Source organism: Sycon ciliatum, chromosome 2, assembly GCF_964019385.1.
Source record: "Sycon ciliatum chromosome 2, ocSycCili1.1, whole genome shotgun sequence".
Classification (NCBI taxonomy): Eukaryota; Metazoa; Porifera; class Calcarea; order Leucosolenida; family Sycettidae; genus Sycon; species Sycon ciliatum.
Genome location: NC_088644.1, coordinates 21,395,200 through 21,411,440, shown reverse-complemented (window position 1 = coordinate 21,411,440; position 16,241 = coordinate 21,395,200). Strand labels below are relative to the sequence as shown.

Sequence of the window (16,241 nt, the reverse complement as noted above, 5' to 3'; positions counted from 1 at the left end):
ATGGTGCACCGGTACGCCGCGGTGCAGTGGGTCATGAACTCACGCTACGCCAGCGCAAAAACTGAAAAAGAGATCTCGACCTTTTGACCACTCGTCACATGGTCACCGTGCGGCGCTTGTCGGATTCCATGGAAACCAATCGTTCCCAAGCACGTGCGCTGCTCTTTGAAAGAATAAAAAAAAATGAGTTCAAAAAAGCACAAACAAACGCTTGCTGTCACCTGCCTGGTCACCAGAACTAACAAATACCATAACTAACTTTCCAGGTGCCGGTCAAATGTCTTACAATTGTAGTGTTTGTTAGTGTGCTGGTATTGGCAAGTTTCCCATTTATCAGTCATAGATTGGCGATAAAATTGGGAGAGCTGGTGGCTGAGCTGGCAATACTTGGACAGGTGCTTTGATAGCTCTTCTCAAGCATTCTCCTTCATCAGGATTTGGCAAGTGAATGCTGCAGCAGTACTCGTACTTCAGAGCATGGAGCAACGTGCTGTAGTAGTAGCCGCTGCCATTAGTGCAGTTGGCGTTGTTGGACTGTTCTATTGGCTGTATAGCAGCAACTCAACAAGTAGCAAAAGTAGACCAAGCCGTGCCAGGAGACCTGCACAGCGCAGTGCAGTGCGGAGAAAAGTTGCGGCCGACAGTAGTGGTGAGCAAACTGGCAACACCGATGCTCCCAAGCCTATTCCCGATGTTCAGGTTGCATCTGCTGAACCACCGGCATCTGAGGACGAAGAGCCTGTTTCATCACGGGATACTAGCGGTGCAGGTGCTGCTCATGTCGGTAATGTACCCACGATACGTGATACTGGCAGCTCACCAAGCGTACACTATGCCCAAGAGCCTACTCCAGCACCTACAAAAACAGTAGCCAGTGCTGCAGCTGCAGACTCTACAACTGATGCAATGCCAGAACTAGAAGACAACTGTGGATCAGCTGTAGCTACCGCCGCCATGCCCACTGCAGAATCTCCATCATCCAGCATGACTTCCCCTCGTTGTACTAGCACGTCCGGCCTAACAACATCACCTCTTCACACCAAGTATCTACCTGGTGTATTCCGCTACGAGCGGACAACACCGTTAACCGAAGACTCGACCGTTCGCACTCAATTGTTGGTGGATGCCGCCTTGCTTGGGCGCTTCATCGGCAGGAATGGACGCAACATCAAGCAGTTGCAGCAGATGGGTGCATCGGTTGATATGGGTCGCCAGGGTAAGCACGGACAGAATGATGCTCAGATATGTACCGTTTCCGGTCGTCATGCGGCCGTTCAGGAAGTCATGGAGCAGATCGGGGAGCGGTTCCCTTCGATCGCCGAGATCCAAATCACACTCCGGAATGACAAAGAAGAGTATGTGCGTGACCGATGCCCTCACCCAGGATATGCACAGTGGCCAAGCACAGCGGAGCGTGGCCTGACCGATGTTGCTATTGTGCACCTGGACAGTCCGAGCCTGTTCTGCGTCCACCTGTCCAAGGACGGTTCGATTCGCCGCTTGAACGAACTGTCTCAGTTCATGACTGCCTTCTACAATCAGGCTGTGAGAAGCCGAGCTGATTATGAGGACTTGACTGTTGGGTCCTACTGCGCTGTTCCTGTCAAGGCCGAATGGGCGAGAGGCGTAATTGTCGGCGAGGACGAGCAACAAATGTGGAAGGTGGAACTGGTTGACTTTGGTGCAGAGATCTTGGTCTCCAAAGCTGTTGTACGGCCACTGAGGTACGTTGTTTAGTATTGCATGGACAGAGTTAAACTCAGTTAAGTTAAAGGGGAAGTTAAGGCTAAAATCAAAATTTCACCAATTGTAGTCTTCGGGGTGCTGAGTCGAATGGTCTTGTTCGAGGAAGCTGAGACGCTCCCTTCCTACTTGAATCCCAATCGAACTCGCGCACTTTCACCGAAACTGGGTGACTGCGCCCTACTAGATGGGGATTTGTATGCAAAATTTCACAAAAAGCGCCATTTCGTTCTTATAAAAGCACGGATGACCGCGATCGGCCCATATGTTGTAGTCTTTTGGACGCTGAGTTGACTGGTTTTGGTCCGAGAAAGCTGCGATGCAGCTTTCCTCCTTTATTCCCAATCGAACATGGTTGAAGAAGCGGTCACGTGCTCCTGCGTACACCAGTCACCTGGTCACCGGGCCAGCCTAGCGCCTGCAGGGTACAACTTACAGCCTGTTTTGACCTTTTTTGGGTGCACTCCTGTCACTCGAGTTGAACCTTGGTGTGAAAGTTGTCGCTTGCTGGCGTGGTGACCAGGTGACTTGGGTACGCAGGAGCACGTGCCCGCTTGTTCAACCATGTTCGATTGGGAATAAAGGAGGAACGCCGCATCGCAGCTTTCTCGGAGCAAAACCAGTCGACTCAGCATCCAAAAGACTACTACATATGGGCCAATCGCGATCATACGTGCTTTTATAAGAACGAAATGGCGCTTTTAGTGACATTTTGCATACACATCCCCATCTAGTAGGGCGCAGTCACCCAGTTTCGGTGGAAGTGTGCGAGTTCGATTGGGATTAAAGTAGGAAGGGAACGTCTCAGCTTCCTCAGACCAAGACCATCGACTCAGCACCCCGAAGACTACAACTGGTGAAATTTTGATTTTAGCCTTAACTTCCCCTTAAACTAATATTGTGCGTGCCCAGTTTTCAATGTCCACGTCCATTTGGATCGATTCATCAATGGTCGAAAGCACCCTGAGCCAGAATCCAAAAGAATGTTGCTCCTGCTTAGTGGCACCTGCATTTTTAGCGTGTGCAGCCCCTGCTAAATGCCTTTTTATGATGTCACTAGGCCAGCACTTCTACACAGAATCATTGCCACGGTATAGGCATGAGAAAGAAGGAGAATATCTCCTTATCAAAGTATTAAACATGCCATTTTCTCAAAGACCAAATTGCTTTTTTTTAGAAGAAACAGGCATAATGTATTGGGGTACCAGGAACTGAGTTGTTTGTTTCTATTGCACAAGCTTGTGTATGTACTGTTCGAGTAATGTCATCAAAAGGGCATTTTAGCAGGGAAGCACACCCTAAAAAATGGAGTTTCCACTAGCAGGGAGCAAAGTCCTTTTGGATTCTGGGTCAGCGTGATGTTAGCCATTGATAGACCGCTATCAAATTGAGCTTGTCGCGGATTGTAACTAGGTTTGGAGACTTGGTACGGCTTATTTCTGCAATGTTCTAGTGTGCAGATGTTTGCTGTTTCCAGTTTATGGTTATGTGTGCCTATCAATATTTTAATTATTAAATTGTTTTTTTCTCCTGTTTCTTCTCAGGCATGAGTTCTGTGCTGTGCCTTTCCAGGCCGTGAAGTGTCAGCTAGCCCATGTGCGACCTCGCTTTGGTAAGATTGACTTTCGCTCTGTGTTTGGTTGTGAGTACTAGCAAGAGTACATAACCAAGAGTGTGCAACTCGACGATCCCCCAGCCCACGGCGGAAATTTTTTATGACATCAGTCTTTGGCGGCTGTTTGGCTCGCTGATGCCATCATGCGTAGCCAGAGATCAAAGTACAAAGAATTTGTACATCACAGCTACGGTAGTCGAAGCAGAACAACGGACTATAGATCGATGTGTCCTGAACCTGGTGAACTCTCACCGTATCTACTAAAAATGCGTGGGAAAGCATACGCACTTGATCATACTTCAGCCAAAGAATGACGCAATAAAAAAATTCCGCCGTGGGTGAACCCATCGCAGCTCGTGATAGGAGTTGCACACTCTTGGTTATGTACTCTTGGTACTAGTACACTCATACCTCGGTTATCCGGAACCCGAAGTTACGAGCACTTCGGCCTACGGGGCACCCTTTGGGTGAGTTTTAGTGGAAATATTACTACTCTTTTCAGTCTTTTGTCACTTTTCGTGGAAATAGTGACGTCATATGCCATATTTCTGGCCTTTCCCCATCAAAATGTATGTGATTCGGAGTTACGGGCAGTGCCCGGTCCCGGACCGCCCGGATAAGCAAAGTATGAGTGTAGCTGCAATGGGACTTGTTTTAGATGGCTGCCAGCTTTGGGCACCACATTTCCACAAGATGGATTTGGGACAGTTCGAGTTGACAGTTGTATACAGGTGGAATTCTGATAATACGAATTTGGCTTAGTTACTGTAAGAGTTGAAAGTTTAACGAGTCTCGAATTTAGCAATTAGCAGTTCTCACTTTGCGGATCCAACAATGTCATCACACACTCATCTCTTATAGCTCTAGAATATAGGAGAGAAGGAAAAGTTTTAGTTAACGTTTCTGATGTTTTCGATGGAGGTTTACCTCGTTAAATAGTTTGACTTTTGTGCCACTTTAGAGATCCAGCCAATGCGATCCCCGCATACTGTAAATCAACAAAATTAATATTCGGTGCATACCGGTGTTTATATTTGGCTTTTATCGGCCTGGGCCGTCTAGGCCTAAAATATGCCGCGGCTGAAATTTGGTTTGCAAGTTTCAGCGTGACAGCGTATACCGGCAACAGCAGTACAGGCTGAACATTTAATGCGGCCGAAATGTGTTTTCGCCCTCGGAGGCTGAATTTTAAGAGCGCCGAATTTTTTAGACTTAACAGTAACTGTGTCTGATAATTCGAACCTCGAACTGGACAAGTACGGCTTATTAGAAGTCCCACGGAATCCGCTTTCATAGAGAATGTGTGGGATTCCTGCTGATAATTCGAAATCAACAAAGTAAAATTCACTGTTCACTGTACACTGTCACTGTACTGGCCAGTTCAGAGTGCACAAGCAGACTGTACTGGCCAGTTCAGAGTGTGTGTAATCTGTGTTCACGCTGCATATCACAGCAGCTCTGTGTGACGGTGTGAGCATCTCGAACTGCATGTTTGTGTTGTGGGCGAGAAATGGTGCTGTAATGTCGTGACGTGGTTTTCATTGGGTTGGGCAACCAGGGAGTAGTAAAATACGGCACTTTACCACTCGCTGTTTGCAACCGTCTCTGGCTGCCCCAGCCCCGGCTGAGCATAAGTGTACAGAACAGAACGTGTTCTGTACACATCAGAGCCAGTGCACGCCAAGCAAACACCACCCCTGTTCTATTTCAATCATGTTCTGGATCGGACCAATTAACCTGTATTCTTGTGCGTGAGTTCCAGCTGCAAGCTGCACAGTTTAACTTTGTTTACCCTGCTTTCTTTCTTGCCTTGCTGAAAGGTGATGGCAATGCCTGGGACAAGCTGCCCACACAGGTCTTTCAACTCTTGACAGAAGGCATTATGGTGAAGGAGATCCAGTGCCGCCAGCTTACCACATCAAGCAGCAATGGACACCTCGACAGCGCCAACGACACACCTATCTGTGTTGAGATGTATCTCAAACTGGATAAGCAGGAGGTTGGTGATTAATTCTCGCATTCGTCCACGTACATGTATAGCAGGCTGTTTCCGTGCTATGTATTCCTACCTGTGTCTGGTTTCAGATTCTTCTGAACCCTCGCCTTCTTATGTAGTTACCGTACTCACTCGATTAGAAGCCGGGGGCTTCTATTTTTTCAATACCAATTTTGAGGGGGCTTTTATTGTTTCATTCCATTCCAGTATTCCAATCGAATCTCTAAAACTTTCATATTCACAGCAACTCGTTCCCGAGTTTGTTTGCACACACGTCGACCAGAACATGCACGAGATGTTTTTTGCACACTTGACCTTCATACATGGCACTACCTGGTCACCCCATGCTTTGCGAATAGTAGTCAGGGCTTCTATTCGAGAGGGGCTTGTATTTTTTCAAACAGTCCTTGTAGGGGGGGCTATTATTCAAGAGGGGCTTCTAATCAAGTGAGTACGATATGTTTGGAATGATAGTGGGAAGAATACCTCGCTACTATAGGTTGGGCAGAGAATAGGTTGAAGTTTCGCTGTTATGATACGTATGCCGGTACTAGTCAGTGATATCTAGTGTGTCTCTAGGAAGCTTGCACGTTCTGTCTTTAAAAATGCTCATGGTCGATATCCGAATGTTTGGACTTCCTGTCATCATACTCCGTTGACATATCCGTGAAGCAAGTACTACTGGGAGCGTGCGGCTCCCGGCAGTGCAGGTGACTGCTCCGGGTGGTCACACAATCGACTGCTTTTGTTCTCTCTGTTCAATTGTGTGCCTCGCTAGGAGCAAGTCTTTGTCAACCGCAGCTTGGTGGAACGTGGCTGTGCCAAATGGGTTGAAGCTGCCTAACCTCTGCAAGACAGTACCATCAAGATCATCAGCCGCTGAGCGCATCAAACCACCAAGTGTGGAAATCCCTGTTTGATTCGCATCAAAACATTCGGATGTGCTGAGTGCAGGTTGGCCTCCAATCGGCAGCGACAGCCAGCAAGGCGCCAGGATTAGATTGTCTTATTTGCATTGCCAAGTATTTGTGTGGTTTTACGCACTTGTGTCAAGGTTGCTTTGTGTCTCTTCAACCTACTTTCAAGCATACCAACCAACGATTTCAGAATTGTTTATATTTTCCCCGGTCAATGCTGACGAATGTGCTTTTATCTGCCGGGCTGATACCATCATACCAACATACGGGCGCACACCCACACTGTACCATCTCAATCCACTAGCTCTCAGAACAAAGTTGTGACTGATGTGTCACCTACCATTGAAGTTGTGTGTATTCTCTTTTTAATAATGGCTGCTGTCCTCCCTGCAAGCATAGGCAATCGTTTTGCTTTCCTTTTCCAATTGATTTTTAAGACAAGGGTGTTCGCGCATGCACCGTTTTTGAATAGCCTGGCCCATACATGCCATTCTGAAGGTGCATATTGCATAGAGACCATCATAATTGTACATCTATCTTTGACTTTGAGCTGAGTTTCTATTGATTGCTTTCAAATACTATTCCACTACAAGTATAATTATAATTTTCCTCCTGGAAAAAGAGATACACCCATCTCTGTACTCCCTAGTCACTACTGCAGTACTGGACAGTGCAATTCTCCCCCATGACTAAGGGAATCCAGCGTTCAAGTGTGCATTCCATTCACGCAGTGCTCAGTCATGGTGCTTTGGCCATGCAGCACTTGGCGCTACTGTGCTCACGAGAGTGAATTTCACCGGCCAGCACTGTAGAATGTTTGCGCCCAGTGATCCAAGTGGGGAACTGTTTTGATGACAAGTTTGTTAGCAAAACCCAAAGCAGGGAGGTAACACATGCAACCTACAGGCACAGTTCAAACCAGGCAGAAGTAAAATACAGTTTTACTGCTCACTGATTCAAATCAATAGTAGAGACTGTCTGTGCACCACATGCGTTGGGCAGACAAGTGTGTGTTGAGGTGAGAAAAAAAAGTTCAGTGGCACAACTCGCGACAGTCTACTGCACACATGTGTAAGGCCTCACTCACATACAATGTACCGGTATGTGCCTACCTAGTACCTGTGTGCATTTGGCATTTTGTGGAGCATTTTTCTATGCCGTGCGTGTGTTGCTCAGCAAAAGGCAACACGTGCAGGGAAACGGATGTTATCGTATACAGCAGTGTGATGTGTTGACCCGACTAAGTTCTGCTGATGCACGAGTTCTTGTCTAGTGCATCTTGAGTTTCTCTCAACACGAACTGTACAACTCAAGAGTTTAGTTACTAGTACTCTGTGTGCATCATGTGATGTGTTGACCTACTATGCAGGCAGCTACATACATTTGTTGAGTGCAGCACGCTCTCTCTCTCTCTACAAGTACATGTACCTTGCAGTGAATACTACTACAGTGCTGCTCCATGAAATCCGATCAAGTAAGCAAGTGAATGCCAAGCCTGGACCTGTACTGCGAACACTGCGATGGGAACTGGTGTAGAGTACAAACTTGATTTACGCGATCGGATTTCATTGAGCAGCACTGCAGAAAGAGACTGGTATTTTTACTGCAAGCGGTGCTACATGGTACCTCCCAGCAGAAGAACGACATTGGGCGAGTGGAAATCGAATTCAACATTTTCATTATTAGATCTGGCTGCATTACAGTCATGATTGTCAAACATGCAAAAGAAGAGGCTTTTAACACCCACGCATGTATAAGTAGTAGTGATCAAAATGCATTAGAAGTACAATTTCTTTGCTTCCCAGCAGCAAAATAAAAGGATGCACCTGAACGGTGTGTGACGTGAATAGACGTCAAACTTAGGACAGTAAACATTTTGTCATTGTCAATAACATCCTTTGCAAAGGATTACCAGCGGAGTGGAGTGTAGGAGTTGAAACTAAGCAGTGGCCAACATTCCGGACATTGACTTCATCTCTTGTGCAAAGTTCTGTACAGAAGACGGAGACAGTGCCAGGCATTGACAAATGTACACGTACACATGCACCGACTGCACCCGCACAATCTATGACGGCATAATATTTTGGCAACAAAGACCGTCCGCGAGACTTGCCATGCAAGTAGAATGATCAAAATAAGCATAGCACTGGACTAAGACTACAGCAGACTTTGCTATGCCACTCCTGCTGCTGCTGCTGCTGCTGCTGCAACTGATGCAGAGCACAGTGTATGCCTACAAACTGATCAAGCCATTTCACGCAACACAACTGTACAGACACGTATTAGCAAGCACAATGCAGCATATCTAACAAGTTAACGCCAGCTGACCTGAAATTCTGGCACGCTCATTTCCACGGAGCGCTCGATGATGTTGCCAGACGGCTCTGCTACTCGCAGGAGAAGTGTTACAAATGGTGTATTGAGACCGCGGCATGAACTACTGGATACAGCCATACCCAACTTCCAGTCAATGTTCAATAGCTGCAACACCAGCATGTGAATACATACACACATACACACACACACACACACACACAAACACACACACACACAAACACACACACAAACACACACACACACACACAAACACACACAAAACACACACAAAACACACACAAAACACACACAAAACACACACAAAACACACACACACACACACACACACATTGTAGGTGGCCGGTAGGTGTGCCTGAACTGTTTGTCTGCGTTTCCACTTCATGATTTAAATGAGTAGGGACTACCAGGGCTGGCCATTGCTGGTACCTGCACCTGCTATCCCAGCCTCGGTATGCGAGTACATAAGTGATACACGTACGTGAATAAACTCGGAAGAAGAAAAGAAATGCAGTCTGAGTGGTAACGTAAAGACCAGTATGATGTTACCATCAAACATCCTCTCCGCATTATCCTGATGAGCAGTCGGACCACTCCCTGCATCAGGTAGAGGTGAATACAGGCGGTGTGCCTCGAATAACATGACCCATATGCTATTGCCAGAGTATTGGTGGTGGATGTACGGGTGGCCAAAGGCGTGCACCACGCTTGAACACCACAATATACACATCAAATTAAACAGCACTGATACATTGCCCTTTCTGCAATCAATCACGTACATATATACATGCTTATACCTCACTCCATATTCACCCACATACAATTGGCCATCTACATAAGTGGTGAATATTGCTGAATATTCACCGCTTATATTCACCACTTATATTCACCACTTTTCGATACTTACATTGTACTGTAAAGAGAGCAGTACTCGGTGCTGCGCTTGATTCCTCTTCAGTCAGCGCACCGGAGCTGTCGAGTGCCCTAGAAAATGTCTACGCACACTTCCGCAGACAGGACTTTTCTGAGTACAAACGAAATTCCTTGCTTGCCATTGCCGCTGGATCCGCATGTGACCAGGTGCTGACAGTGAGCATCTTCACAGACGGAGCGTTCCAGCGAGCAAACAAGGTTTTGGACGCTCAACATGTCAATGGCCCGATGATTGCGGATCAAGCGACAAGCCAGGAATTTCGTTTGTACTCGGAACAGCCCTGTTCAAGGACGTTAGCGTAGAATTTTCCTGGGGCACACAACAGCTCCGAAGCGCTGCCTAAAAAGAAAAGAAGTGAGGGTAGAACAGCTTGGCTCGCTGTTATAAACCGACTCCCGAATTGGCGCGATGATTGCGGATTGGTCAAATCTTCGCGTGAAACGAAACCTCTCTCTGATTGGTCAAATCTTCGCGTGAAACGAAACCTCTCTCTGATTGGTCAAATCTTCGCGTGAAACGAAACCTCTCTAATGATTGGCTTCCGCCACAAAGCTGCACGAGCGTGTTCTCCATGGTGATTGGCACGAGCGTGTTCTCCAAGGTCGTCACCTCCCATGCCACATGCACCAGTACGTGTACACGATCGATTGAACAAGATTCTGAACACGCCGCCCTCCGATTCAGGCAAGAACACGCCAGTCGGTCTGAAGGCTCAGTGAAGCAACAACGACTTACGTTAGTTCTGCGTATATGTACATGTATGACCAACAGGACTCGTTTGTTGGGTTTTAGGGACGAGAGGGTGAATATGGAGAGGTAAAAGTCTAATATTACCTTCAGCCTCGTGAATATTCGCCCATATTCACTCGGCTTCAGGTAATAATTATTATATACATACATACTACTGCACATGCGTTGCTCTAGGAAGGAGCGACGCGTGGGAGATCTTACCTGCCCGACATTGAGAATCTTGCTGGCAGCAGAGCCCTCCATGAGAAGCTTACCCTAGAGGCATACACACATACATACATACATGCATGCCATTACTTCCAAGTAGATACAATTCTGCTCGGGCAGAGAGATAGCCCAGAGAGCACAGTGCTCCATCCGCTTTTAAGAACTATTGATGGCTTCATTTACTGATGCTCTTCTTTACACTCCCCAAACTTTCAAAGAACTCTTGCAGCGCAGCATGCAAACACACTCTGCACAACACATGCATCCCAAATCCCCAATACCATGGTTTACCAGCTCATAACGTTTTCAAAATTCCTTAAAATCTGCCTGAATATAAACATCTTTCTAGCGAATGCAAAGTAGCTGAGCTGAAATGGGAAGCCAATATGGTCCTAATGGCGTTAAGAACCACCTGCCCAACGACTTGCCAAATTTGTGCATTAATGTCACTGCAATCAGTGCAATGCACGGTGGTACTCACACCAAACGCATATCGGTACCGGTACTGTAAGATACGGAAGCAAAAAACGTGTCAGTACATATTCAGCCCATGAGATGAGGGCGATCGGAGTTGTGTCTTACCTGTACATGCCATAGCTTCTTGATGGCAGCGAGTGAGGCGTCGCTCCATATCCGACTAGCCTGCAATGCAGCAAGCAAGTCATCAGGAGAGGCCTGGCCTGCTGCCGCCGACCTGATGGTTGGGAACAGGAAAAGAAGCAACATCCATACGACGTACAGAACCGTACATGGAAACTTCCAAGCCTGGACGGCAGACTGACATGGCGACATCTGACCAAGACACACACTGCCTGGCACAGACATGCGTTCGACCACAATATTACTCCATACATGCAGAATACGCTTTGCAGGATCTTCACTAGTAAATCTAGTACATGTACATTGTACCTGGCATGGTTTGCCACATTATATTGCGCCTCCCTTTCAGTGCCATGTCCGATGCATTCACTTTAAGCAGGAGCAAGATACATTTACAGTAGTACTGGTACATGTAAGAGCTCAGATAGTTTCAACAGAACATTCAAAACACCACAATACTAATATCTCCTCCCCCTGAAGAACTACTGCAAGCAGAACCCCCCCCCCCCCCCCCCTGTTATGCTACCCACTCAATATCGCACAAGTGGAGAACCCCTGGATAGGCTACCCGCCTCTGGGTCATCCCTCAAACGAGAGAGCTTGGAAGCTCAGGGCCCTTCACTATGCTTTTTTTGCCTAGCTAATCGTGCATGTTATTAGAACTGATGGAAATGTGTTTTCCTTTGATTGGCTACATCATTGTATTGCAAAACATTTCAATAAGTTTGAATGAGTTAGGCAAAAGTATTTGCAGAATTTATTGCGGATTGCTATTTTTCTCTCACTTCATCCACTTTCGGTTTGCTCCTTCTTTTCCTTTTTATCTCCATATAATCGGATTTTCTGGCTTTTTGTAGTATTACATTGACCTGTTGAGCCAATGAAGTAAAATTATATTCCATACAATACGATACGAGTTTCGATGGAAATGCGCGAGTTCGATTGGGATTTAAGTAGGAAGGGAGCGTCTCAGCTTCCTCGGACCACGACCATTCGACTCAGCACCCCGAAGACTACAACTGGTGAAATTTTGATTTTTGCCTTAACTTCCCCTTTAATTAATTAACTGTTGCTGATGGCCGAATGCATGGCGCCCCTCGGTAGGTGGGCCACCTCGGGACAACGGAACTGCAGCATGTCCGCGAATAGGCCTACGCCTCCTTTCAGCGCCCCTCGGTAGGTGGGCCACCTCGGGACAACGGAACTGCAGCATGTCCGCGAACAGGCCTACGCCTCCATTTCGGCGCCCCTCGGTAGGTGGGCCACCTCGGGACAACGGAACTGCAGCATGTCCGCGAACAGGCCTACGCCTCCTTTGTTACTGACGCCCGATACGCTTGGCCGAGCCGAAGTCAATCTCCTTGGCGCTGGGCGTGCCGTTCTGCGATACGCCAACAGCAAAGCTCAACGGCTTGATGTTTCCATGCAAAACGCCGATGCTATGTACATGTAGGTACATAATGCCACACACATTCCAAGCCGTACCGCTTATCGAGACAGATCAGATGCGGTTGACGCGCGCCTGTTGTAAGTAGCTTCCGCCCTCATCATGTACCAGCGCAGGTCTCCAAACGGAAAATACTCACATTCCAAGCCGTACCGCTTATCGAGACAGATCAGATGCGGTTGACTGAGGCCTGGTTCGACAGATTTGACGACAAGGATCTCTGTCTTAGCTCGCTTGACCAGCATCGTGTCTACACTACGCAACTACACTATGCAACTCTTGAATGCTCGATGCACTGCACTATCGGCGGTGCATGCAGATTTCTCTCAGGATGCGATGCTTGACACGCGGCGCGCACCTGGACACTCGTAAACAGCCAGTTTGACTAAGGCGCTTTTTTAAGGCCTGGTTCGACAGATTTAACGACAAGGATCTCTGTCTTAGCTCGCTTGACCGGTATCGTGTCTACACTACGCAACTCTTGAATGCTCGATTCACTGCACTATCGGCCTGCATGCATTCCCCCGATACACTTCGCATACATACTCATTCTCGTAATGGTACGGTACTCTTGATGGTACGGGACAGGTACGGGATAGTGCCAGATGGATGGCACAAACAAACAAACACCAAATGAGTCGTATACATAATACGACTCCCTGCTATACATCTATATACGTTACACACAATAGCGAGAGTTCTCTATATACGTTATATATTATTATGCTATCGGCCTACATGCGCTTCCCGGGCTGGTCGACAGGCGGGCCAGCCAGCCTGCTAGTGGGATCTCGGCCTTGCACACAAATCCACACAAAACCTGTTGTGCGTTTACATGTCAAGCGGGCTGGCACTGCGAGGCGGGATCCCGCCCCATGGCACCCGGGATCCCGCCCCAAGGCACCTGGGATCGATGATACGGGACGGGACAGGTACGGGATAGCGCCAGGCATGCCGGCGGCATAAATACACACCTTGATGATACGGGACAGGTACGGGATAGCGCCAGACGGATGTCCGCCCGCCACAAACAAACATCAAATTAAAGCTGTGTGGACCCTGGCTAGCGCCAGACGTTACTGAAGTAACGTCTTCTGCATAGCTACGGGAATAAAGATAAAAATAAAGAAGGGAGCTCAGGGGAACAGCCCAGGGTGCATTCGAAGTGGTTGCCGGCTATCAGGGTGGAGCATGCCTGGTATCCGCCCACGGCAGTTTCACAATGTTCGGCGACAAACTCATCTGAATTACCTGGCTCCCGAGCATGGCATGAACCAGTCAGCCTACACCCCTGCAAATAATAACCCATACCACTGGATCATGGAAATGTGCTGCAGTGCCTAGATAGGTTTTGCTCAATATGCATTGCACTGTCTGCTGTTTCTTCACTTACCGAAAAACGAAGGTCAATGCATTGACACCACTCTGCAGAGCCTCTTTACTAACAGAGCACTGTCTCTCCTCCAGAGTCTAGAAAAAAGAAGGAGAAAAGAACACTAGTAGCCATTATCGCCGCTCTTGCTTGCAAAACATCACCTCTCTAAGGGCCCGGTCACACATGCACTGGGGTTCGCTTCGGCGTCGAGGTTCGGCGGCAGCGAGCCTGGTGTCGCTCCAGCGAAACCGCGTGTGTATGGTCACACATACAAACAGGGCACAACTCTTACTTTGGCAGAAAGTGAGAGTAAAGTGGACTGTGGTGCATACGGTACGGAGAATACATGTAGATGAGGTCAATGACTTGCACGCATTCTTGTTGCATGGACATCATACGCATACAAATTTCTCGTAGCAAGTCCATAAACAGCAGACCGTGGTGTTTTCCGCTGAAGCGCTTCCGCAGAAGCGACAGTCTCGCTTCGAAAATTTTGGAGGAAGCGGATTGGAGTTTCCGCTGAAGCAGAAGTTCCGCTTTTCGCCGTTGCCATGGTATTTTTCGCTCCTGCGACCTCGCTTCAGCGTATACGCTACTTTCGAGTGCATGTGCGACCGGGCCCTAACTGCTGTGATGCCCCAAGCATGAGCAAACTTGATCACTTGGTTCTTCATACATTGTACAGTGCTACATGCACTGGGTGGGCGACATCGGTGCACCACGCATTCAAAACACTATAGTGTAATACACAGGCACACTGAATGCAGATAATTATAGTCACAAGGGTGTACCTGCTGAAATGACACAATGTTAATGGTGCCCACTTTGTATTGCAGGAAGCGGAGAACTTCAGAACACTGCAATGGGAGTGAAGAACAGACAATACACACAAACACCACCATCACATTGCAAGCCTCCTTTCATCTGGAGAACGTCTGAGAATCGGCAAATAGAGAGGCTCAGTGAGTCGCCGTCAACTGCTCATAGATCGGATCTATTTACACAAGGGCTGCTTGATTCACAAGGAGCCCCACGGTCACACTGCCCGATACTAGCAAGTAAACTGTCTAAAAGGTAGTTCCTGGCACCGTACACATTGTACTTGTACACATTCAGACGCTCATTCACCATGCTAATTGCAGTGCACTCCCTCTCATTCCCCCATGCTAATTGCAGTGCACTCCCTCTCATTCACCATGCTAATTGCAGTGCACTCCCTCTAGCTGACCAACGCCAACAAGTCACTGAACCTGATTTGTGCATTGCACAATTCGAAGCAAAGCTAACTTGATTTCATTTCATTCAGGAGTTTGCAGGGACTCACTGCGCCTTTTCAATATGGGAGTTTATCCTGGTGAAGAGAACGGCAATCATCAACTGTACTGGTGTGCGAAAGCTTTTCACGCTCTGCTCAGCAGTCGCACGGCTGCCATGTGGTGTCACGGACGTGGCCCTTCTGGTATTTGTGAGTTAGGAGGACTGGGAACTTGCTTATCGTCTTCTCCATCTGTTCGACATTTAGTATTGAAATCATAGGTCTTCGTGACACTATCATTACAGTTCCTCGGTGCTATCTGTCACATGTACTGTTGAGATTATATTTATCTGTTGAGAGACTAAAACGAGTGAAGTTCGCTGTGTTCCTTTCCATAATCCATTTCTTGTCTCCAAGTAAGCATTGAAAGAGTGAAAATACATGTACGAGTTATGTAGTTGGGCATAGATGATCAGAATCAGAACGATGCGCCTTATCAGAACATGCCCTCAAGAAAGCTCGCCCGAACGTGTTCGTATAACCAGTGTAGGACTGTACATTATACGATGGTGTAAAGTAAACAGTATAAAATCAACTACTTATTTGCCGTGCAGGCTTACCAGCTCAGCCAAGCAATCCTGAGGTAATTTGTTCAACGTTTCTGCAGCAGCCGAGAATCCTGAAATGGTCAAGCCAGCAACACATGAATCTTAAAAACACAGTCCTTTCCGTGCTCCTCGTATACACCACCAGTATTCTATTACCCAGAGGGATGTCAGAGAGGAGGCCTTCGCCCATGATCGCTCCTAGAGCATTTCGAAAACAAACCTACAATCACTGAATCAGTACTGTAAAAAGTTTCAAATAATTATTGTTTGGTTTGTGGATTTAATTTTGTGACACACGAATGACGAATGACGGCAAAACCAAAAATGCGAAGGCTGTTGCGAAGCCGCCTTGGCGTCCACATCACCATGATCACAGTCACACCACACCTGATTTATTTCGAATCCCATTCAGGATTCATGTTCAGGAAACATACACGAACAGGTTCGAAACTGGGATTTT

At 47.4% G+C, this 16,241-nt stretch overlaps 2 protein-coding genes across 2 annotated transcripts; one reads left to right on the top strand and one right to left on the bottom strand.

Annotated features, from left to right (window-relative positions):
• The first annotated feature begins 236 nt into the window (after positions 1–236).
• LOC135809177 (A-kinase anchor protein 1, mitochondrial-like) lies at positions 237–6,920 on the top strand. The gene is made up of 4 exons (XM_065322462.1): positions 237–1,724; positions 3,288–3,355; positions 5,179–5,357; positions 6,133–6,920. The coding sequence occupies exons 1-4, from the start codon at positions 478–480 to the stop codon at positions 6,196–6,198; spliced, it is 1,560 nt and encodes a 519-aa protein (XP_065178534.1). The 5' UTR covers positions 237–477; the 3' UTR covers positions 6,199–6,920.
• A 1,012-nt stretch (positions 6,921–7,932) lies between these two features.
• On the bottom strand, positions 7,933–16,088 carry LOC135809176 (COMM domain-containing protein 6-like). The gene is made up of 8 exons (XM_065322461.1): positions 15,938–16,088; positions 15,794–15,852; positions 14,710–14,775; positions 13,937–14,013; positions 11,079–11,190; positions 10,491–10,544; positions 8,600–8,752; positions 7,933–8,261 (listed from the first exon to the last, which is right to left on the bottom strand). The coding sequence occupies exons 1-8, from the start codon at positions 15,969–15,971 to the stop codon at positions 8,211–8,213; spliced, it is 606 nt and encodes a 201-aa protein (XP_065178533.1). The 5' UTR covers positions 15,972–16,088; the 3' UTR covers positions 7,933–8,210.
• Positions 16,089–16,241: the final 153 nt, after the last annotated feature.